The 23,741-nt window shown below is 35.6% G+C and overlaps 1 protein-coding gene across 1 annotated transcript in view; it reads left to right on the plus strand.

Moving 5' to 3' along the window:
• The window catches only part of EML5 (EMAP like 5), a 168,523-nt gene that overhangs the window by 30,630 nt on the left and 114,152 nt on the right, over nucleotides 1-23,741 (plus strand). The window contains exons 2-7 of the mRNA XM_034992521.1: nucleotides 53-212; nucleotides 11,170-11,268; nucleotides 13,077-13,145; nucleotides 15,819-16,004; nucleotides 17,435-17,570; nucleotides 18,934-19,135. Of these exons, the coding sequence (XP_034848412.1) occupies nucleotides 53-212; nucleotides 11,170-11,268; nucleotides 13,077-13,145; nucleotides 15,819-16,004; nucleotides 17,435-17,570; nucleotides 18,934-19,135 (852 nt within the window). The remainder of the gene's footprint in view (nucleotides 1-52; nucleotides 213-11,169; nucleotides 11,269-13,076; nucleotides 13,146-15,818; nucleotides 16,005-17,434; nucleotides 17,571-18,933; nucleotides 19,136-23,741) is intronic.

Genomic DNA, 23,741 nt, shown 5'->3' on the forward strand with positions numbered 1-23,741 from the left:
TAAAAGCTCTATAAGCAATTTAAGTCAATTTATTTGTTTATTTATTTTGCAGCCTTGCATTGCATCCTGAACGAGTATTAGTAGCAACAGGACAAGTTGGGAAAGAGCCTTATATCTGTGTTTGGGATTCATACACTGTGCAGACCATATCAGTTCTAAAGGATGTTCATACACATGGTATAGCCTGTTTAGCATTCGACTTAGATGGACAGGTATGTGATATTTTTTCTCTTTTCCTAACTATATCTTAAAAGTGTGTACCATAGGAAATGATTATATATTTATAAATATTAAATTGGAAAGCAATAGATGAAAAGTACCTGTTTGTTCAAGGGTAGAGGTAGGTAGGTTGGGTGGATAGTGAACATAAGAAAGATAAGAACAATAAGGAGTCTTTATTTCATGTATCAGGAACTTTTTAATTAATGCTATTATGAAAGCCAAAGAGATTCTGACTCAGTAGAATATTACCTGGTTGTCCTAGAAAATTTTACATATAAATAACTCTTTTCCAGGTAGTGTACGTTGATAAGACAGATGGGAGACATCTTAGGAAAACTAGATTTCTCAAAGTAGAGCTGTATACATTTTAATTTTCAGTTATTTTAAAGGTTTCTGTTAAAATTACATTTTTTATTGAAAATAGAGGCAACTCCTATAATATGAGCTATTTTTATACAAAATCAAAGTTGAAAACAAAGGATATAATTATCATTCCATTTACTTATCAGTTCCCAAATTATTATCTACTTCTAGTTAATGATGGTTAAAAAAAATTAAACATGCCAAGAACTTTTTTGTGGTGCTGTCATGGAACTTGTTATACCTAACACATATTTAAGAAGTAGTAAGAAGTTGAATTTTGCAGATGTGGTTAATTTATAGTCTTTAAATTTTTATGTTAAAATTAGACTTTAAAAATCATTTTAATTTTTAGAAAAATTTTAGTTACCTGCTTTTCAGTTCATAAAATTAATTTTATAGGTTGAGATTTTACAGAAACAGATTACATTGTGTTCCCTTGAAAATGATAAGTAGATATTTTATCTATAACTCTGAGGAATAGCTTATTTGAGTAGCATAGATTAATATGACTTAAGAGTCTGGTAAGAGATCTTTAAAGACTTAACTGGAACCTTTCATTTGGGGAAAAATGTGCTTCTAGGTTTAATATCACTATGTAGCAGTGATTGGCAATTATAGAACCTTAATTCGTGTCCCATTTTTGCTATTGTTTTTCAAGTCCCTTACTGTCCTCATATCAATTTTATTTTCTTTTTTTTATAAAAGATTTTATTTATTTGACAGAGAGAGAGATAGTGAGAACAGGAACACAAGCAGGGGGAGTGGGAGAGGGAGAAGCGGGCTTCCCGTGGAGCGGGGAGCCCGATGCGGGGCTCGGTCCCAGGACACCAGGATCATGACCTGAGCCAAAGGCAGATGCTTAACGACTGAGCCACTCAGACGCCCCTATTTTGTTTTTTTATATATATTTTTTTATTTTTAAAGATTTTATTTATTTATTTGACAGAGAGAGACACAGAGAGAGAGGGAACACAAGCAGAGGGAGTGGGAGAGGGAGAAGCAGGCTCCTGGCAGAGCAGGGAGCCCAATGCGGAGCTCGATCCCAGGACCCTGGGATCATGACCTGAGCCGAAGGCAGACGCTTAACGACTGAGCCACCCAGGCGCCCCCCTATTTTGTTTTTTTAAAAGGAAGAGACTGGGGTGCCTGGGTGGCTCAGTTGGTTAAGCGACTGCCTTCGGCTCAGGTCATGATCCTGGAGTCCCGGGATCGAGTCCCGCATTGGGCTCCCTGCTCGGCAGGGAGTCTGCTTCTCCCTCTGACCCTCCTCCCTCTCATGCTCTCTGTCTCTCATTCTCTCTCTCTCAAATAAATAAATAAAATCTTTAAAAAAAAAAAAAAAGGAAGAGATTAATACTTTTTACCTACCTCACAGGGGATTAAATTTTATGAAACAAACCTCCACAGTTTTTTTTTTAATCATTTACCAAAAGTGTTATGAAGTCCAAGATGTATTAACTATAATAAGCTTCTGTATACTTTAAACACAAATGTTTTCTTCCTAATTTTGGAATTGTTCTTTCTAAATGTAAGATACTGCATTGTTGAGGAACTTCTTTAATATAGACAAGGAAGTCATGCCTATAGCTTTTCCTAGTTGAAAGGCCTTTAATTTTGCTTATTTTAAGTAACTTATAAGAAAAGCCTTGGGTACATGTATTTTATTATCACAGATCTTCATGAAAAAGTGTTACTTAAAAATTTAAGCTTATAAAAAAACATAACAGCTAAAAGTTATTGAGCACATACTAAGTACCAAGCATTGTGCTAAGCTTATCTTATTTAATCCTCACAACAACCCTATGAAATAGATATTATTATTATCTCTATTTTACAGATAAAGAAACTGAGACTTAGAGAGGTTAAATAACTTGCCCCAGGTTACACAGCTAGTAAATGGAGCCAGAGCGGAAACCCAGGTCAGTCACACTCCAAAGCTCGTGTTTTTAACCGCAGTACTCTCCTGCCTCCCAAACCTGGAACTTAGGAGGTAGTGATTGATATTTCAGAAGGAACTCATCCATCTTAAATATAGTTAAAGCTTATAAGGAACTGCTGCCAATTGAAGATTAAGTTAAGAAGAGTATCTCTGAAATTATACTAATGAGAAAATGCTTTAGTTAAAAAATATATTTGAGAACATATCTATTCACTAATATCTATAAACTGTTCATGAGATATCAACTGGGAAATATTGTGTGATTTTTGCATTTCTACTAGATTTGAAACTGTAAGGGCTCTGTTAAGATTTATCCAATGAATGAGTTTCCCTGTTGGTAGTAATGCTGAATGTTATTTTCCCAGAGGCTTTCTTCTAAATGGACTGAATATCCACTCTAATACCAGAAGTCTGCCTTATTGAGAATAATTAGAACCTGAAAAGTCTACTTATTTAAATGCACACCAAACAGGGACTCAGATTTCTTAGTGGAAAGAAGGAAAATTTGAGTGGTACTTTGTCTTGAAAATACAACAATACGTTGTAAAAACATTTCTCATGTTTTTAATCTAAGCTATAGTTAAAGCTCTGGTGATTTGCAGTATAAATAAGAATAGTGTTATTTTTTTAACTTAATTTTGTCAGTTATAAAATAAAATAAAATGCTTTAGTTTACCTTTGACTGTTGGCACATGATTATGAAGAGAGTAATTTTTGTAAAAATAATGGAGTTCACTGGTTTTTTCAAGTGCCTTTTAGCAATCTCTTGATATCAGGACATATCTCAAGTGCCTAATGTATTATTCTTGAGTCTTTTTCTATTTCTTTGCCAGATCCTAATTTCTGATGGCTTTATTTATAATTTTACCAGTATTTGCTCCCTTAAGCCCTGCATCTTTTGCAAAATTTGTGATTTTACTTTGTAACATTATGACAATTAGTTCTTATGTAATGAACACAGATCACAGGGACCCCCCTACTAAAATCTTTTAAGTATGATTGTTCCTTATTTGAATATGTTTCACAGTTGCAGGAACTTATGGGATCATCTAGTTGTGTCTATTGGGATATTTTTCTTATTTGAGTATTTAGTGTGCTAGAACTTTTTAATAAATATTTCCAATTCAATTAATGGACAGAACCAAGATTTTCTTTGGGACTAAGATCAAGGAGGAATTTGGGAAGATGAATAGAGGCTTCTTTATCTGGCTTTCTTTCTCCCTCTCTGACTTTAGCTTTTCCTTCTGTCTGCTTCTTAAATGTCAGTGTTCTTTAGGAGTCTGTAGCCTTCTTTTCTTTTTACTTATTCTCTCTAGGTGATCATTTAGAGCCATGATTTTAATGCCCACGTCAGCTAACAGTTGCCCCAGCTTCTCTCCTTAACTCTAGATATCCCGTCCCTTGAGTGTCATACAAATACACCATATATTACACATTTAAAAGTGAATCTCTCTTTGTCCAACTCTATTAAAACAAAAAGTTTATTCTTTCTCTGGCCTACCTTTCCAACTTTGTCTCCTGCCACTTTCCAGGTGGCAGTCCTCCCCTCAGCCACCCTGAATTAGGCTTTTTCCTGACAGCACCGTCATCTCTGTAATCTTGGTGTCCTCTGGTTTGAAACACTTTCTCGTACTTTTCTACCCAGATCTTGCTCAGTCTCCCAGGATACAGTTAAAGCATTAATTAAAATTATTTTTATTTATTTGAGACACAGAGAGCGCTCATGGGGCAGGGAGGGGGAGGAGTGCCCCATGCCCAACTGACTGAGCCACCCAGGCACCCCTAAAGCATTACTTTTACTGGAAGACCTAATCTTCTTCCTCATCTACATAGGCTGGGTTAAATGTGAGAAAAAGTGATAAAGTAAAAAATGACAGAAAGCTAGGAGAGGAAGTAGTATTGGCTTGGTTATTTCTACCTTATCCTCTCTGCTGTTGCTTAACCTATGCTGAGGGAGGTTGATTTTGGCTATGTAAGTTTATCAGGGCTACAGAGGAAGTGCTCCCAGATCTCTTTTGTTACTGCCTATACTGAGCTGGATGTTTGGAGGTTCTATAGAGATACATGGAGTTTTAAAGCTTTTGACCAAGTGTGGTTTGCTGTGTGTATATGATGAGCCAAGTCAGAGAGAAAGGACAGTGCCCCTCTAACTGTCCCTCACTTGATACTTGTGAAATTTTAATCTCAACACAGTAGGTAAAGATCTCTTTTTTTTAAGATTTTATTTGTTTATTTGACAGAGAGAGACACAGCGAGAGAGGGAACACAAGCAGGGGGAGTGGGAGAGGGAGAAGCAGGCTTCCGGCAGAGAAGGAAGCCCAGTACGGGGCAAGATTCCAGGACCCTGGGATCATGACCTGAGCCGAAGGCAGATGCTTAACCACTAAGCCACCCAGGCGCCCCTCTTTTAGCTAGATACTGATACCTTATAGTTCCCAACTATTAAAGACTCTCAAGAAAGCAAATCCTCTCCTCTTGTTCCCTTGAGATTTCTGCCAGCATGATTTGATGGAGAGCCATATATACTATGTATATACTGTATCTTTTTCATGGGAGCCATTCTTTCCACCCATTTGAGGATTTAAATAGTAATTCTACTTTGCAGAAATCTGTTTCTAACGGGGTACTAGATGGCATTTCTCATTCGGACAGGAAGAAGGCATAGGTTCTTTTCTTTCTTTTTTTAAAGATTTAATTATTTGAGAGAAAGCACGCGCGCGTGTGTGTGAGTGTGGGGAGGGGCAGAGGGAGATAATCTTCAAGCTGACTCTCTACTGAGCACGGAGCCCAACTCAGGGCTCGATCTCACAATCCATGAGATCATGACCTGAGCTGAAACCAAGAGTTAGACACTCAACTGAGCCACCCAAATGCCCTGAGGGCATAGGTTCTTAAAGCTAATTAAGGTTATGGTAAACTAATAATGATAGCAAACATTTATATAACATTAATCATATAGTAACTCTCATATATATATTAATTTCCATGTTAACCCTATGAAACACTTTTATTATCCCCACTTAATAGATGAGGAAACTAAGCTACAGAGAGGCTGCATAACTGCTAAAAGTAATCCAATTAGTGAGAAATGGAGCTAGTGTTCAAACCTAGGCAGTCTGGTATCAGCAACTATGCTTTAAATCAGAGATTCATAAACTTTCTGTAATAAGTCGGGAAATATTTAAGCTTTGTAGACCATACTGTCTCTGGCTCAACTACTCAGCTCTACTTTGTAGTGGGAAACCAGTCATAGACAGCTTGTAAAAGAAAGGGTATGGCTGTGCTCTAATATAATTTTATTTACAAAAACAGGGTGCAGGCAGGATTTGGCCTGAGGGTTGTAATTTGCTGACCCCTGCTTCTAAACCAGTGCTTTTCAAATTATGTGTTGTGGGCTGATCTTTATGATTTCTTCTTTAACCCTTCAGTTACTTAGAAGTGTATTGTTAATTTCCACCCATTTGGAGGATTTTCTGTACAATTTCCTGTTATTCTAATTTCTGTTTTTGTCAGACAACATAGTCTGTATTTTGATTTTTAAAATTTATTTAGGCTTATTTTGTGATCTTCATGAAGCTCATATGCACTTGGAAAGAATGTGGAAAAATATATGTATTATGCTGTTTCCTTTCTCCTTCTGTTTACTGTGCTATTATTCATTTTACTTACACATATTTTGTAAATTTCATAACTTATTTTTGCTTTAAACAGTTTTAAAAGAAAATTAAAAACAAGAAAAGCCTTATTTACATATTTGCCATTTGGGCATTCTTCATTCACAAGTGTATCATTTCTGTCTGCCTGAAGAAATTTCCATTATCATATCTTCTAGTGCAGGTTTGTCAATGGTGTATTTTCTCATCTTCTGTTTACTTGAAAAACATTATTGTGACCCAATTTTCAAAAGATAATTTTGCTAGGTATACTATTCTATGTTACCTTATTCCCCCTCAGCATTTTAAAGATTTTATGTATTTGAGAGAGAGAGAGAGAAAGAGAGAGAGATTGGAAAGTGCGAGCAGGGGAGGACCAGAGGGAGAAGGATAACAGACTCGTATCTTTTCTTAATGCTCTAAGCTGCTATTAATCCTATGGAGTGAATTTTTATTTCACATAACTTAACATTTATTTTTACAAGTTCTACATGTTCTTTTATATCTTTTATTTCTCATTTTATTCCTTGTATGTTTTAAAATAATTCTTTTTGGGGGGGTTCCTTTTTTTAAATTTTAATTTCAATTAATTAACAATATAGTGTATTAGTTTCAGAGGTAGAGTTCAGTGATTCATCAGTTGCATACAACACCCAGTGCTCATTCCATCACGTTCCCTCCTTCATGCCCACCACCCAGTTACCCCATCCCCCCACACCTCCCCTCCAGCAAGCCTCAGTTTCTTTCCTATGCTTAAGAAGTCTCTTATGGTTTGTCTCCCTCTCTGGTTTCATCTTGTTTTATTCTTCCCAGGTTTTTTTTTTTTTTTTTTTTACTAACCAGAATCTTGCTGTATGTATTGTTCTTTGATGTGCTTTTTGGAGATGTTCTCAGCCTAGCACACTCCTTTTATCCATTCTGTATTCCACAGAAATAGATGTTTGGGTTGCTTCATTCTGCTGTTATAATTATTCCTACTTTTTGTGCACAAACTTGAGCACAGGGGCTGAAATTTGAGGGGAAGAGTGTCAATTTGAGCCCTTGGCAATCTGAGGTGAAGGCATGTTGACTTGGCATTTAGCAGGTGGCAGACCGTGCATACTGACTTGGGCAGGAGGGCGGTTGGACTGTGAATTTGGGACTCACAGGCCAATGGCTTTGTGTGTGACAGGGACGTGGCTGGTTTTGCTTTTAATTTTTGTTTTTCTGGGAAACTTGATCTCTCCCTCTATTCTAAATGAAAGCCTTGCTGGATAGAGTATTCTTGGCTACAGATTTTTTCCTTTTAGCAGTTGGAATTTATCATGCCACTTTCTTCTAGCCTGCAGAGTTTCTGCTGAAAAACCCACTGATCGCCGTATGGGGTTTCCCTTGTATGTACCTGCTTTCCTTTCTCTTGCTGCTTTTAAAATTCTCTCTTTATCACTACTTTTGGCCATCTTATTTACTTTGTGTCTTGGTGCAGACCTCTTTGGGTTGGTTGTGTTGGGGGCTCTCTGTGCCTCCTGGATCTGGATTTCTCTTTCCTTCCCCAGATTCAGGAAGTTTTCAGCTATTATTTCTTCAGACAAATCTTCTGCCCCCTTTTCTCACTCTTCTCTTTCTGGGATCCCTATCATGTGACTGTATACCTGACAGTGTTGCTGAGTTCCCTGGGTCTGTTTTCATTTTGCGTATTTTTTCCCCACTCTCATCTGCTCGGCTTGATTGCTTTCCATGACTCTGTCCTCCAGGTGGCTGTTCCTTTCTTCTACTTCCTCTTGCTTGCTATTTATTCCAGATGGTCTATTTTTATTTCCATTTAGTGAGTCCAGTAGCTCTAATTGGTTCTTTTTTATGTCTCATATCTCTTGGTGGAGGGTCTCATGGAGGTCCTGCAGTCCTTCCTCAATTCTAGCAAGTATCTTTATGAGCGTTACTTTAAATTCACTATCAGACATATTACCTCCGTTTCGTTTAGGTCTCTTGCTCTGATTTTGTCCTGTTCTTTGATTTGGGACATATTCCTCTGTCTCCTCATTCTGTCTCTTGCGTTGTCTGTTTTTCTGTGTTAGGAAAGTCAGCTACATCTCCTGCACTTGAAAGTAGTGGCTTTATGAAGAAGAGGTCCTGCAGTGCAATGTCTATTCCCCAGAACCTGGTGCTTCAGGGGGTGTCTCCTATGTGTGTTGCTCCAGGGGTGTCCTACCATTGTGGCTAGGATGTGTTTGCCTTCAGTCCTGTTGTCTGCAATGGCTCTCTGCCTGTGTGGGCAGAGTCGGGTGCCCGTGGTGTTAGTGGACTGCTCCGAGGCTGCCTAGGGCTTGAGTTGAGTCAGACCAGGCGTTTGCCAGAGATGCAATAGCACCAAACTGCAGGCACTGTCCCTGTGTCGTCCCCAGAGAAGCTTTTGTTGGTGGGTAGGGCCTGCAGTCAGACCCACTGCCTGACCCCAGCCCACTGCTGGGGTCACAGTCAGACAGGTGTGTGGTTATCTTCCCCTCTCCCTGGGGTAGGACTCACTTTGGAGTGGTGCTGACCCTTGTCTGGGCCACATGCACACTGCCAGGCTTGTGGCACTGCTTTGATGGGATCTTGCCAAAAGCGATGGGAGGGGGTGGATCTGCTTCACTGTGGCCTCTTGTCTAGCTGGGCTGCAGAGAGTCCGTTCTGCCAGTTTTCGGGCTGCTTTCTGGGTTATTTATGCCGACGTGGGTGCTCTCTAGGCGGCCAGGTGGCAAGAGGTCAGCCCAGGGACGTCCTACTCTGCCATCTTCCCAGCAGCCTCTGCTCTAAAATAATTTTTGAGTAAAGCTCTGGGCTGGCTCAGTCAGTGGAGCATGCAACTCTTGATCTTGGGGTTTTGGGATTGAGCCCCACGTTGGGTGTAGAGATTACTTAAAAACAAAATCTTAAAATAATTCTTGAGCATCTTGAACATTTTCATTTTAATAGCTAATGTCTCAATTTTAATAATTTCTGTGGTTCTTAGGTCTGTTTCTATTAACTGATTTTTGTCCTGATTATTCATCACATTTTCCTCTTTGTTCACATGTCCAATAATTTTTTATTGGATGCTGGACATTATGTGTTACATTCTGAATTCTAGATTTTGTTGTATTCCTTTAAAGTATTTTGGACATTGTTCTGGCAGGTAGTTAAGTTCCTTGTGGATCAGTTTGATCCTTGTGAAAGCTTGCTTTCACACTTTTGGGGGACAGGGCTAAAGTAGCTCTTCCTCCAGAACTGTTGGTTTAATTTCACCACTAAGTTGTGACCCTTCTGGGGTCCCCATTGAATACCTAGTGAATTCAAAGAAATATCTACATTCTGGTTATTGGGAACTCAAGGGATCTTGACCCTTTGTGATCTCTGGGAATTTTTTGGCTTCAGCTCCCCAGTAATTGCTTTTTTTTTTTTTTTTCCTCCAGAATTTGTTCTTTGCATGGCCTCATGGATTTCACCCTAAGCATGCAAAGATTGGTGTTCTCAAGGGGACCCATAAACAAATTTTCTGGAGCTCTTTCTGTGCTCTGCAAATTCTAGCCATCTTGACCTCTCTGAATTCCAGGCTCTGTCTTCTCAAATCAGCAAGTCTGCTGGGCTCTGTTTGGATTCTACCTTTCCATGCTATAATCTGCAAGTTGTCTCCTAGATGAAGGCTGGGGCAAGTACCTGCACCTTGTTTCTCCCTCTTTCAGAGCTCACAGTGCTTCACTTCCTGTTATGAATGTCTGAAAGCATTTGTTTCATACATTTTATAGTTTTCTGGTTGTTTATCATGGGGGCAAGTTCAGACCCTGATACTCCTTCATGGCTGGAAGTCCATATTTTGTGTTTCTTAACCCCTCTCACACTTTCCATCTCACTGTCTCCTTAACTCTGTATTTTCATCTCCCTCTAATTGCCTATTTAACTTTTCCACTGTGTTTTAAATTTCATTTCTAAAAATTCCATTTGCTTCTTCAGATCTGCTTGAATACTTTTTACAGTCTCCTATTCTTTGCTCATATGAAGATACTTTGAAACCTTAATTTTATTTCTCTCTTCCCCTCATAATTCCAATGTCTGATGTTTTCTAGAACTGATTTTGCTATTTGTCTTGCTGATTCTTACTCATAGTCCCTTATTTCCTATGGTTATGGCGGTTGGGGGTGTTTATTTTTATGTTTATTGAATTGCTACCTGTAGGAATTCTTTGAGGGATGGATTGAAGTGTCAGTTCTCCAGGTAGGATTTATATTTGTGCTACACTGTTGAAAATGCCTGAAGACTGAAACCCTCAGGACCACTCTGAAATTTTCCACTTGAGGGGTTCATAATTAACGTGGAGTTAGGCCCTATGACAGTGTGAAAGCTGCTTTTGACTATCAGTTTTCAGGGAGGATTGTCTTCCCCTTCATGCATTGCCGTGCCCCCCCCCCTTTTTTTTAAAGGAGTGGTTTCTTGTTTTCCCTTATTCTGAGGAGTTCACTGCTTTAGTCAGAAGTCTGAAGTTCAAATCTACACCTTGGACTGGCCCTAAACTTTATCTCCTATTTTTGTCCAGCCTATAGAACAAAAACCAGGCTTACCAGGAGTTAGCTGGTACCTTTAGAATAAAGTGGTTGTGGGAGCTCTCTTATCCTCCAGGATTCCTGTCTGAAATCTGTTTTTGTTCCAGATTTCATAATTCCTTGACATAATTCAGCAGTGCATTTAAAAAGATGTTTTTACATTTTATCCAGCATTTTTAGTTTTTAGCAGGAGAGATGTTTAGGGTATTTTGTCAGTCCTACTGTTAGAATGGAAGTCTCTTCTGTTCCTTATTGTGAAGAACTACACGTATGTGAATATTAACAAGATGAAATACATCCAGCCTTTCTCTGTGAAGTCTATATAATATAAATGTGTAAGTTTTGATGTGTAAGTTTATAGTACCCATGAGTATAATTTGTTTGCCATTTATAATTTGGTTCCTTTTTTATTTGTTTGCCTTTTTATTCCCTCATGGACTTCTTGGATCTAATTCAGCGCTTGGTTTCAGTTGGACTTGATTCAAAGAATGCAGTTTGTGTTTGGGATTGGAAGAGGGGAAAAATGTTATCTATGGCCCCTGGTCACACAGATAGAGTAAGTATTCTCCTTTGGGGTTTATACTGGGTATTGGATGGGAAAAAGAGGAGAGCCAGGGGATTCTATGTTTCCATGCTTTGTTATTGCCAGATAGTTCATATGTAATTAAAAATTTAAAGTACAATTGCAAATACTCATAAAATTTTAGAACTGTATATATGTAGTAGTACTCAAAAATATGACTCAATATGTGAAGTGTTAGCACAAAACTTTTAACCATTGTTTGCTTCAGTGAAAATGATGAATTTTAAGTTATTCAGACCCCCATTTAAAAAGTGAACGGCTCATGCCTAGGGTCTATGTAGTTTTGTTTATCACTGGTTTATTATGTACATATCGTAATTAAAGTGAAACATGATATTGTGTGTGAATTTGAAATTATATATTATTAAAAAATTTCAGAGACCTAACATTTTTTACTTTGGAAACTTATTAAAAGTATATTCCTTATTCTAAGCTGTTTAAGTTAATATAGAAAATACTTTGTAGTCAGCTTTTTAATTAAATATTATACTACTATTATAAACATACATCAAAAACTTTATCATAAACCCTTAAAAATCTCTCATTTTTTTTGTGTGTGTAGTAAAATTCTAATCTGAATCAGCACAGGAGATGTAGTCATTAATTCTGGGTGGGGGGAGTGGAATCTGTGAATCTATAAAAGTTATAGAAAATTTTGTGTGTATTTGCATTTTGGTAAATACACTTGTCTTTTAGCAGATTCTCAAAGGGGCCTGTTACACACTCACAAACACAATTTAGATCATTAAAGTGTTAGGTATATTTTATTAGACAATTGTGTATTCTGACTTAGATCAAAGCATTTCACACTTTGGATTTAGTAAATTGATTATTATGAAAAATGGTACTGTCAGAATTTTTATTTTGGTGGTTAGTATTTTAAAGTTGCACAATACGGTTTTCATATAATCTGTGTAATGGTGAGTTGTTAAACATTAATTTATAAGACATATTCTTTATTATCACTGAAGAGAATAATTTTGTACATATTTAAAGGTAATAAGCATGTTAGGTGATTATGCAGGTAGGTGTCAAACAAACATGGTAAAGACTAACAATGGTTTTTTCTTCTATGAAATTATTTTTCAAATGTTAGTTTTTCTTTTATTAAAGTGCATGAGTCTAATGTATATTTTATTTCAGCTGGGTTTTTTATTGTTTGCTCTTACAACAAAAATGGTTTGTATGTATTTAGAGTTTTGGGAGTTTTAGACAAGAACAAAGTCTGGGATCTCCAAAACTTAAGTATAGGTTAGTTTTGTTTGACCCATAAACAACAAAGCTAAAAAATAAAAGCAGAATTTATACTGTGAAATAAATATTATGATTATTTATGTCAGTAGTTCTGTATGATAGAAGACTATAAAAATGTACTCTATTTCAGTTACTTAAAGTTCTCTATTTCTAGCTGTATAAGTGTTAAATGTACATTCCATTCAGTATCTTGCCTCTGTAAAAATTATGTAGGTACCTGCCTCATGCCCTAGTTCTGGTGAACTATTCTTGTTACTTATGGACCAAATTTTTTAAAAAATTAAAAATAGAGGTATTAATTTTCACTTCACTAGTTGTTTTGTAAAGTTCATAGAAGCTAAGAAATAGTTTTTGTTCATATCATTTACATATTTATTTCTCATAAGATTGTGAAGTGTGGGATTCTGATTATTACTTAGGAATATTGTTTTATGATAGGTAGGGTTTTGGGGGTTTTGGCCTTTTGGTTGGATTCTTAAATGATTCTGAAAATAAGTATTTTAACCATGAATCTGATTTGTTTGCAGATATTTGATATCTCTTGGGATTTGTACCAGCCAAATAAACTTGTCAGCTGTGGTGTAAAACATATCAAGGTACTAGAAGGATCTTGTTTTATGATAGTCATGTATACTTACTCTCTGCTGCCAAGTACATACCACACTATTTACAACATAGGGTAGTCTTAGGATTTTGACAGTACTTATTTTTTAAATGTCAACGTTTTTAACATTCTGATGTTCAACCTAACAGGTATTTATTGTGTCATTATAGTGTGTGAGGCACTGTAAGGGATATAGGTATGAGTAGGGAATGAATAAAATACTATTCATAAAGGAATTTATAGTCTTGTGAAGTAGGCTTTACTGTGTTCATCTTGTCTTCTCATGTTTCACTTACAGAGTAAAATGTGAGCATCAGAAACCAAGAAAAGTAAGAGGTTTCTTTCACAGAGATAGGATGGTGAGGCAGAAGCAGCATGGACAGAGTTGGCTTTACCACTTACACTTAGCACTGTTTGACCTGGGATGAGTCATGTAGCCTCGTTGAGCTTTTTTCACATCTTAGAATTGTGGCTTATAAAGTGGATTAAATAAGGCAGTATTTATTCAAGTGCTTGTCATAGGTCCTAGCACATGGTCAACTTTCTGAAAGTGTTGTCTTTTCCTCTATATTTACTCTCTGATTTGACCTTAGCCTTTGGTAGCCACAGTTTATTTTGCTTATGAAAGCTCTGGGTTTTGTTTTACAATTATAGTTCAGGTTTTGAAACCATATAGTCAGTGGTGATATTCATCCTTATGTTTACATTTACTGTTAAATCCCTGGTGCAGATTGGAAATACTTGTTTTTCTTCCATTATCTGATTTAACAGTTCCTTGTAACAGTTAATTCCTAGTAAGATTCTGTGTTCACATTCTTTCTTTGATATGCTCACTTCCATCCACATTTTCTCCAAAGCATCTTTAGCTGCCACTGCAATTCTGGTTTTGATATTCTGGTACTGATTTGATAATGAATAGTATTAAATATTTTTTGAACAAATATTCAGTAGCAAAAGCCTCTATGTTAGGTTTCAGGTACATAGTATAAGCACTGTGAAGGTAGAAATTTTTGTCTTTTTCATCTGTGATGAACAAGATGATGTTTGATGTAGTACTTGATATAAAATACTTAAATTATTGGCAACTTAATAAACAGATCTTACTGTTTTATATTGTAAATGAAACTGAAAGTTCCATTTTCAGGTTTTAAACAAACTATTCTTCTGAATTAAACTATATTTTTAATTAAAAAAAACTATATTTTTACTATGAGTTAATTTCTTTTCTTTTGGTAGAGTCAATGAAAAGTAGGGTAGATCTTTTTGCAGGCAGTACGTGTGAGGACACTAAGTCCCAAAGATGATTTAGAACTTCCTTGTCCAGTACAGTAGCAACTAGCCACATGTAGCTATTTAAATTAAGTTCATTAAAATTAAATAAAATTTAATCATTTCTTCAGTCATCCCAGTAGTCACATTTCAAATGCTTAAGGTCCACTTGTATCCAGTGGTTACTCTATTAGACAGTATATGTACAGAGAGAATATTTTCATCACCACAGAAAGTTCTATTAGATGGCATTGATCTGGACTATAAAACAATAGTTCCTTTACTCTGAACATGAAAATTATTTGGATACCTGGGTTTGACTCCCCAGAGATTCTCTCTCAGTTTATTTCGGTGGGGGCCCAGGCATACCATGTTTTATAATTTCCCTCAGGTGAGTCTAATGTGCAGCCAAAGTTGAGAATCACTCACCTAGATGAAAATAGTAGACTGAAATAGGGATTTGCTGAAAGGAAGAGAACTAGCTATCCTTGTGCACAGGAATCATGGAGCTTTTAGAATTAAAAATCGAAGTTTCATTGATTAAAGCATTCATTAGTTATTTGAATGGATAAGCATCATAATTTTTAGTTTTTTGAGGCTTCAGGTTTTAAGATTTTTAGGTCTTAAAATAAGATCTGAAAGAGGTAAGATCTTTATTATTAACAAATTATGTTACTTTAAGTGGTAATTTACTTATTATAAAGTTGAGTTTATTCTCTGGGCCAAATTTCTTTATGCAAAACTATTCTGTATATCCTTGCCCTGTTCCAGTTTTGTTTCTTTATTTCTTTCTGCAAACTATTAAAATTTACCTGAATCCACATAAAAGAATAAAACCCCTGGTAATGAAGATTTATGTTTGACTTAACGTTTTCTCCTAAAAATGAATAAATTATCCCAAATGTGTATCTCTCTTATTTTTAAGCTTTACAAGTAAAGGAATTGCTCGGCTTTGAAAATATCAATGAGAGCAACATTTTTTTCCCATCTTTACTTCATCAAAGATTGAACGTTAGGTTTGGTCCTCCTTCCTATTAGTGTATGGTGTCTTATCTTCATTTTCATTGCTAATGCATAACCAACTCTTTTACTTGTCTGACTTTCAGGTAGATTTTTTTCAGAGACCAGAGGAGGGAAGCGTAGCCTATTTTAAAAATAATCTAGTTCACCCCCCTTATTCTTATAGGTAAGGATTGAAACCAGTGATTTATCTGCTATAATCTAGCTATTGACAACACTAGGATGAGGAGGTGAACATTTGAATGCTAATGTTTCATAAGGGGATTTCTTAGGTAATTCTTAGTCTGCTGCTCTAATGTAGCTTCAAAGTATTAGAAATATTTTACTTTATTTATAAACATTCTTTGGTAATTTGATTATACTGTGTACCTTTTAGTTCTGGAGTTTATGTGGAAATGCTCTGACCCCAAAACGAGGGGTCTTTGGTAAGACTGGTGACCTTCAAACAATTTTGTGCCTGGCCTGTGCAAGGGATGAATTAACATATTCTGGTGCACTTAATGGGGATATATATGTTTGGAAAGGAATCAATCTTATAAGGACAATACAAGGAGCCCATACTGTAAGTATATTTACATATTTTAAATACTTTTAGATAACTACTTACCTTCTTGTCTTAGAATGAAAGATATAGAATATAGCAGACTTTCTAGTCAATTCAGTTACTATGAAGAAACATTATGCAATTTGACACATGGATATTTATTAAATTAGCATAATTAGTACCTTGTTCAAACCATTGCTCTAATATGGTATCTTTCTCAGAATAGTGTTGATAAAGGCTTGTTAAATTCAACCTAAAAGTATTCTAGGTTAACTACATTAGAATAAAGCTAGTACTCTTATGGCTAATTTACCAGTGGGAAATTTGGGGACAATTCTAGAAAAAATATACCTTTTAAATTTTAATATCATTCTTTCATTAAGTGAGTGGCAAAGGAATTTAAGTTTTGTAATTCATGAGATTTAACATTTTAAGTTAACAAATCGGGGAAAAAATCTGTTGTGAAAACCTTGTAGTGGTTTGGGTTTTTTTTTTTTTTGATTAAGGATTTTTAGTAGTTGGGTCCCTTACATAGAGAAGGGAACTAGAGAGCGCAGAGCTGCCACATGATTAGCAGTAAGATCTCAAGTAGAGAAGTTATTAAATGTATTAATAAGACCCACTGTTAAATAATATATTACATATTAAATATATTAAAGAACCACTTAGAACAAGACTTGCTTTGAGCAAAATGTCTGAAGACCAGAAATACCAGATTCTTTTCCACAAAGATTGTGGCAACTCACATTTTCCTCATTAGTATATAAAAATACCAGTTTCTTCCTCATACTCCTCAGTACAGGAGGTGACCATCATTAAAATTTTGGGTTGTTTTCTGGCTGCAAGTACTAACTTATTGTTTTAATTGTTTCCTATTTGTGAATTTTCATTTATTTATTGGCTACTTGAAATTCCTTTTCTATTAATTGGTTTTTCTTACCTTTTGCTCTTTTTTGTTACCTTTGTTGTTGGATTTTCTTTACTCACTTGTATATAAGGGGTGTTAACCCTTAAACAGTCCTGCACGTTGCAGATATTTCCCCAATCTGTTTGTCTTTGCTTATGATACCTTTATGAAAAATTGTTTTCCTTTGTGGCTTGTGGGTAACCTGCCTTGCATAAAAGGACTCTCATACTTCAAAGTTACATAAATGTTCTTCTGACTCTTTCCTAACTTATTTTTTTACATTTAGAATTTTATGTCTATAATTCATTTTTATACGTGGTGTAGGTTTAACTTTATGTTATGCCCGTATCATTGGTCATATATTGTGCTCATACACACAAACACCCACGAGAGAGAGATTTATTTCTAGATTTTCATTTGTGTTTTCTGATATTTATTCCATTTATTCCAATGTCATATCAAAATCTTTTAAAGTGGATTTCTACCTATACACAGATTTTTCTTAAAGAGTATATATTGTTAAATTTATTTTCTCTGCTAGGCAGGAATTTTTAGTATGAATGCTTGTGAAGAAGGCTTTGCTACTGGTGGCAGAGATGGCTGTATTCGTCTTTGGGATTTAACTTTTAAACCGATTACTGTGATTGATCTCAGGGAAACAGACCAGGGATACAAAGGTAATAACAAAACAAATGTCTCACTACTAGGCAAATTCTAAATTTAGCAAAGATTGTCTGTTTCTTTTAGTAAATATAAATGTATGTTTTGTAAATATAAATGAGACTCAAATTTGCCCCTTTGTACTGTGTGCATTTAATTGAATTCCTTTTATTGAAGAGGTGAATTTGCCTAAAGGCAGTCTAGGTTTACTGTTATGACAAGGATTCTTTTGTATATCTAATGCTTATTAAAATGGGACTTAGAGATGTGATAAGTGCTTGCTTAGGTGACCTTGGATTTTAAAAATATTTTACTATTAGAATGCTAAATGTAACTGTTTAGCAAACTGTTGAAAATAAAGTATGTTGAGGATTGGGAAAAGTTTTGTTCAGGATCATTTAAATGCATGTAGATGTGTTTTTCCTTCATCCAGATTTGTCAGCAATTGGGAGATACTTTCTTCTTTGGGGATTTAAAAAATTGATATAATAAAACAGAATCACTATTAAAAAAAACTTATTATTCACTAGTGTGGTATTATAGGAGTAGGATTGGAAGTTGCAGAGGTCTGTGTTTAAGCCTTATTTCAGTCAATTACTAGGTGTGTGACCTTGGGCTACATATTTAATCTCATCCATAAGTGAGAATAACTATCTCATAGGATTAAATGAGCTAATTTAATATACGTAAAATGTTTAAAAGTGTCTGGCACAAAATAATCATCCAGTAAATGTTAACTGTTTTATTATTTTCATTAGTTTTGCTAAGCATTATTGTACCTTAAAGTTTGCAAAATAATTTGACACTTTTTCATATTTGGCCCTCACAAGAACATTGTGAAGTCCACAGCACCTTTATGTTGGCCACATTATACAGATGAGGAAACAAACACTAGTTTTCCTGAGGTTACAAAAGGGACTGTGGAATATATGGAAAAAACAGAAGTCTCTCCTTCTAATGATTTTGTGAGCAGATGGAAGAAATGAAATATAGACACATGAAAAGTCAGATTATTATAAGAAAAAAAATAATACAATTAAAGGTAGTTTCTGAATAGTTACTTTTTGCATGGTGGAGACTATGTTGTTATAAGACTTTGGCTGAAGAAGTGGTCAGACTATGACTGAAGTTGTCTAGTAAGGAAGAATAATGTATGTCTTGAAGGATGCATAGAAATTAGGTATATCATATCATTTGCTATGTGGTTATATCATTCCATATAGCAAACATGAATAATTGAAGAAAATGTGTGGATCAAAGACTTGCAGATTCCTTTTATCTTACATCTAAGGTATAAAAGGTACAAAAATTAAATTGATTTAGCAGATTGGCATTATATCATAATAGCATTTATCTTAAATACAATTTACTTTTGATTAGGTTTGTCTGTGAGGAGTGTTTGTTGGCGAGGTGACCACATTCTAGTTGGAACACAGGACAGTGAAATTTTCGAAATTGTGGTGCATGAAAGAAATAAACCTTTCCTAATTATGCAAGGGCATTGTGAAGGTGAACTTTGGGCACTTGCCATCCATCCTACAAAACCTTTGGCTGTGACTGGAAGTGATGATCGTTCAGTCAGGTAAGCAAAGGAAAGTGTAATTGCATAGGCTGGAATTTATCCTTAGAGAAACATAAGAAAAACTTAATAAAAACACTTCAATTTAAATATTAACAGCTTACAATATAACAAATGAACATAATTAATAGGTACTTAGTAGAATTAACAATTTATAAGATTTTTTTTCTCTTAATGACATAAGTTGGAGTTAGCTACATATCAAAATGTACACAGCTATTTCTGCCTTTTTAATAGCCATATAATATTCCACTGCATGGGATACGTGGGTGGCTCAGTCAATTAAGTGTCTGTCGTCAGCTCAGGTCATGATCCTGGCGTCCTGGGATCATGCCCCATGTTGGACTCCCTGCTCAGTGGGGAGTCTGCTTCTCCATCTGCCCCCCCCCACACACACTTGTACTCTCTCTCAAAAAATAAATAAAATCTTTTAAAAATAATATTTCATTGCATGGATATACTGTAATATATTCAACCAAATAATGTTTTAAAATTGTAGTTGACATACAGTATTACAGTAGTTCCAGATGTACAACATAGTGATTCAACAATTATATACTTTACAAAATGCTCTCCACAATGAGTATAGTTATCCTCTGTCACCACACAAAGTTACTACAATTTTGACTATATTCCTCGCAAACTGGTGCAGTCACTGTGGAAAACAGTATGGAGGTTCCTCAAAAAGTTAAAAATATAAACCTCCCTATGACCCAGCATTTGCCCTATTAGGTATTTATCCAGAGTATATAAAAATACTGATTTGAAGTGGCACATGCACCCCAATGTTTATAGCAATACTATCAAAAACAGCCAAATTATGGAAAGAGCCCACATGTCCATTGACTGATGAATGGATAAAAAAGATGTGGGGTGTGTGTGTGTGCGTATACATACACATACACATATATATATCTACACACACACACACACACACACACAATGGAATAATACTCAGCCATCAAAAAGAATGAAATCTTTCCATTCACAACAATGTGGATGGAACTAGAGTGTATTATAATAAGTGAAATAAGTCAGAGAAAGACAAATACCATATGATTTTACTCACGTGGAATTTAAGAAACAAAATAGATGAATGTAAGGGAAGGGAAGGAAAAATAAAATAAAAACAGAGGGAAGCAAACCATAAGAGACTCTTAAGTATAGAGAACAAACAGGATTGCTGGAAGGGAGGTGGGTCAGTGGATGGGTTATATGGGTGATGGGCATTAAGGAGGGCACTGTGATAAGCACTGGGTGTTATATGTAAGTGATGAATCACTGTATTCTGCTGAAACCAATACTACACTATATGTTAACTAACTTGAATTTAAATAAAATCTTGGAAGTAAAAAGAAAAAAAAACAATGATTGGGTCAGCCAAGAAATCAAAGAGGAAAATAAAAAATACATGGAGACAAATGAAAATGAAAACACAATGGTCTAAAATCTTTGGGATGCAGCAAAAGCAGTTATAAGAGGGAAGTTTATAACAATACAGGCCTACTTCAAGAAACAAGAAAAAGCTCAAACAACCTACCACTACTCCTAAGGGACCTAGAAAGAGAACAAACACAACCCAAATCCAGCAGAAGGAAGGAAATGACAAAGATTAGAGCAGAAATAAATGATACAGAAACTAAAGAAACAATAGAACAGATCAGTGAAACCATGAGTTGGTTCTTTGAAAAGATCAATAAAGTTGATAAACCTCCAGCCAGACTCATCAAAAAAAAAAAAGGGGAGAGAGAAAGGACTCAAAATCAGAAATGAAAGTGGAGAAGTAACAACAGACACCACAGAAATGCAAAGGATTATAAGAAAATAGGGTGAAAAATAATATGCCAACAAACTGGAGAGTATAGGAAAAATGGATAAATTCCTGGAAACATGAAACCTACCAAAACTGAAACAGAAGAAATAGAAAATTTAAACAGACTGATCACCAGCAGTGAAATTGAATTAGTAATCCAAAACTCCCAACAAACAAAAGTCTAGAGGCTTCACAGGTGAATTTATCGAACACTTAAAGAAGAGTTAATACCTATTCTTCTCAAACTTTTCCAAAAAAGTAGAAGAGGAAAGAAAACTTCCAAATTCATTCAATGAGGCCAGCATTACCCTTGTACCAAAACCACGTAAAGACACCACAGACAGGCCAATATCTCTGATGAACATAGATGTGATAATCCTGAATAAAATATTAGGAAACCAAATCCAATAATACATTAAAAAAATCATTCCACAGTCAGGTGGGATTTATTCCTGGGGTGCAAGGGTGATTCAGTATTTGCAAATCAATGTGATAAATCACATCAATAAGAGATAGGATAAATAATATATGATCTACATCTATTTTAATAGATGCAGAAAAAGCATTTGACAAAGTACAACATCCAGTCATGGTGAAAACTCTCAACAAAGTAGGCTTAGAGGGAACATACATCAACATAATAAAGACCATATATGAAAAACCCACAGCTAACATCATACTCAGTTGGGAAAAACAGAGCTTTTCCCCTAAGGTCAGGAACAAGACAAGGATGTTCACCCTCACCACTTTTATTCAACATAGAACTGGAAGTCCTAGACAGGAATCAGACAAGAGAAAGGAATAAAAGGCATCCATATTGGTAAGGAAGAAGTAAAATTTTCACACTTTGCAGATGACATGATATTATATATAGAAAACTGTAAATACTCTGCTAAAAAACTGCTAGAACCGATTAATGAATACAGTAAGGTTACAAAATCAACATATAGAAATCTGTTGCACTAATATTGCAACAACAGAAACAGAAATTAAGAAAACAACCCCATTTACAATAGTACCCAAAATAATAAAATATCTAGGAATAATCTTAACCAAAGAGGTGAGAGACCTCTACTCTGAAAACTATAAAACTTTGATAGAAGAAGATGACACAAAGAAATGGAAGGACATTCCATGCTCATTGATTAGAAGAACAAATATTGTTAAATGTTTATACCACCCAAACTAATCTACAGATTTAATGCAATCCCTATATAAATAACAACAGCATTTTTCACAGAATTAGCACAAATAATCCTAAAATTTTTGTGGAACCACAAAAGACCCCAAATACCCAAAGCAATCTTGAAAAAGAGAAAACTGGAGGTATCACAATTCTGGACTTCAAATTATATTGTAAAGCTATAGTAATCAAAACAGTATGGCACTGGCACAAAAATAGACACATCAGTGGAACAGAATAGAAAGCCCAGAATCCCTCGATTATATGATCATTTTATCTTCGATCAAGGAGGCACAAATATACAATGAGAAAAAGTCTTTTCAACAAATGGTGTTGGGAAAACTGGACAGCTACATGTAACAGAATGAAACTGCTTTCTTATACCACACACAAAAACAAACTCAAAATAGATTAAAGACCTAAATGTGAGACCTGAAACCATAAAAATCCTAGAAGATAGTGCAGGCAGTAATTTCTCTGACATTGGCCACAACAGTATCTTTCTAGATATGTCTTCTGAGGCAAGGGAAATAAAAGCAAAAATAAACTATTGGGACTACATCAAAATAAAAAGCTTCTACACAGCAAAGGAAACAACCAACAAAATTAAAAGACAACCTACTGAATGGGAGAAGATACCTGCCAATGACATTCAGTAAAGGGCTAGTATCTAATATTATATAAAGAACTCATACAGGGCGCCTGGGTGGCTCAGTCATTAAGCATCTGCCTTCGGCTCAGGTCATGATCCCGGGGTCTTGGGATTGAGCCCCACATCGGGCTCCCTGCTCTGCGGGAAGCCTGCTTCTCCCTCTCCCACTCGCCCTGCTTGTGTTCCCTCTCTGGCTGTCTCTCTCTCTGCCAAATAAAATCTTAAAAAAAAAACCAAAAAACTCATACAACTCATCAATGAAAAAAAAAGTAATGCAATTAAAAAGTAGGCAAGAGATGTGAACAGGTATTTCTCCAAAGAAGACATCCAGATGGCCAACAGACACATGAGAAGGTGCTCAGCATCACTCATCATCAGGGCAATGCAAATGAAAACCACAATGAGATATCATTTCACAGCAGTCAGAATGCTAAAATCAAAAACGAAAGAAACAAGTGTTGACAAGGATTTGGAGAAATAGAAACCCTTGTGCACTGGGAATGCAAACTGCTGCAGCTACTGTGGAAAACATTTTGGAAGTTCCTGAAAAAAATAAATTACCCTACCATCTAGTAATTGCACTGCTGGGTATTTACCCAAAGAATGCAAAAACACTAATTCAGAGGGATATGTGCACTCCTGTGTTTACTGTAGCATTAGTTACAATAGCCAAGTTATGGAAGCAACCTAAGTGTGTCTATCAATAGATGACTGGATAAAGAAGAAGTGGTATATACATACAATGGAATATTATTCAGCCATAAAAAATGTGATATTGCCATTTGCAACAACATGGATGGATCTAGAGACTATAATACTAAGCAAAATAAGCCAGTTAGAGAAAGACAGATACTATGTGCTTTCACTCATATATGGAATTTAAGAAAAAAAAAAAATTAACAAAGTGAGAAAAAAAAAGACAAACCAAAAATAGACTCTTAATTATAGAGAACAAATGGTT

The sequence above is a fragment of the Mirounga leonina genome, unplaced genomic scaffold (assembly GCF_011800145.1).
Source record: "Mirounga leonina isolate KUSES-001 unplaced genomic scaffold, KU_Mleo_1.0 Mir_82, whole genome shotgun sequence".
Taxonomy (NCBI): domain Eukaryota; kingdom Metazoa; phylum Chordata; class Mammalia; order Carnivora; family Phocidae; genus Mirounga; species Mirounga leonina.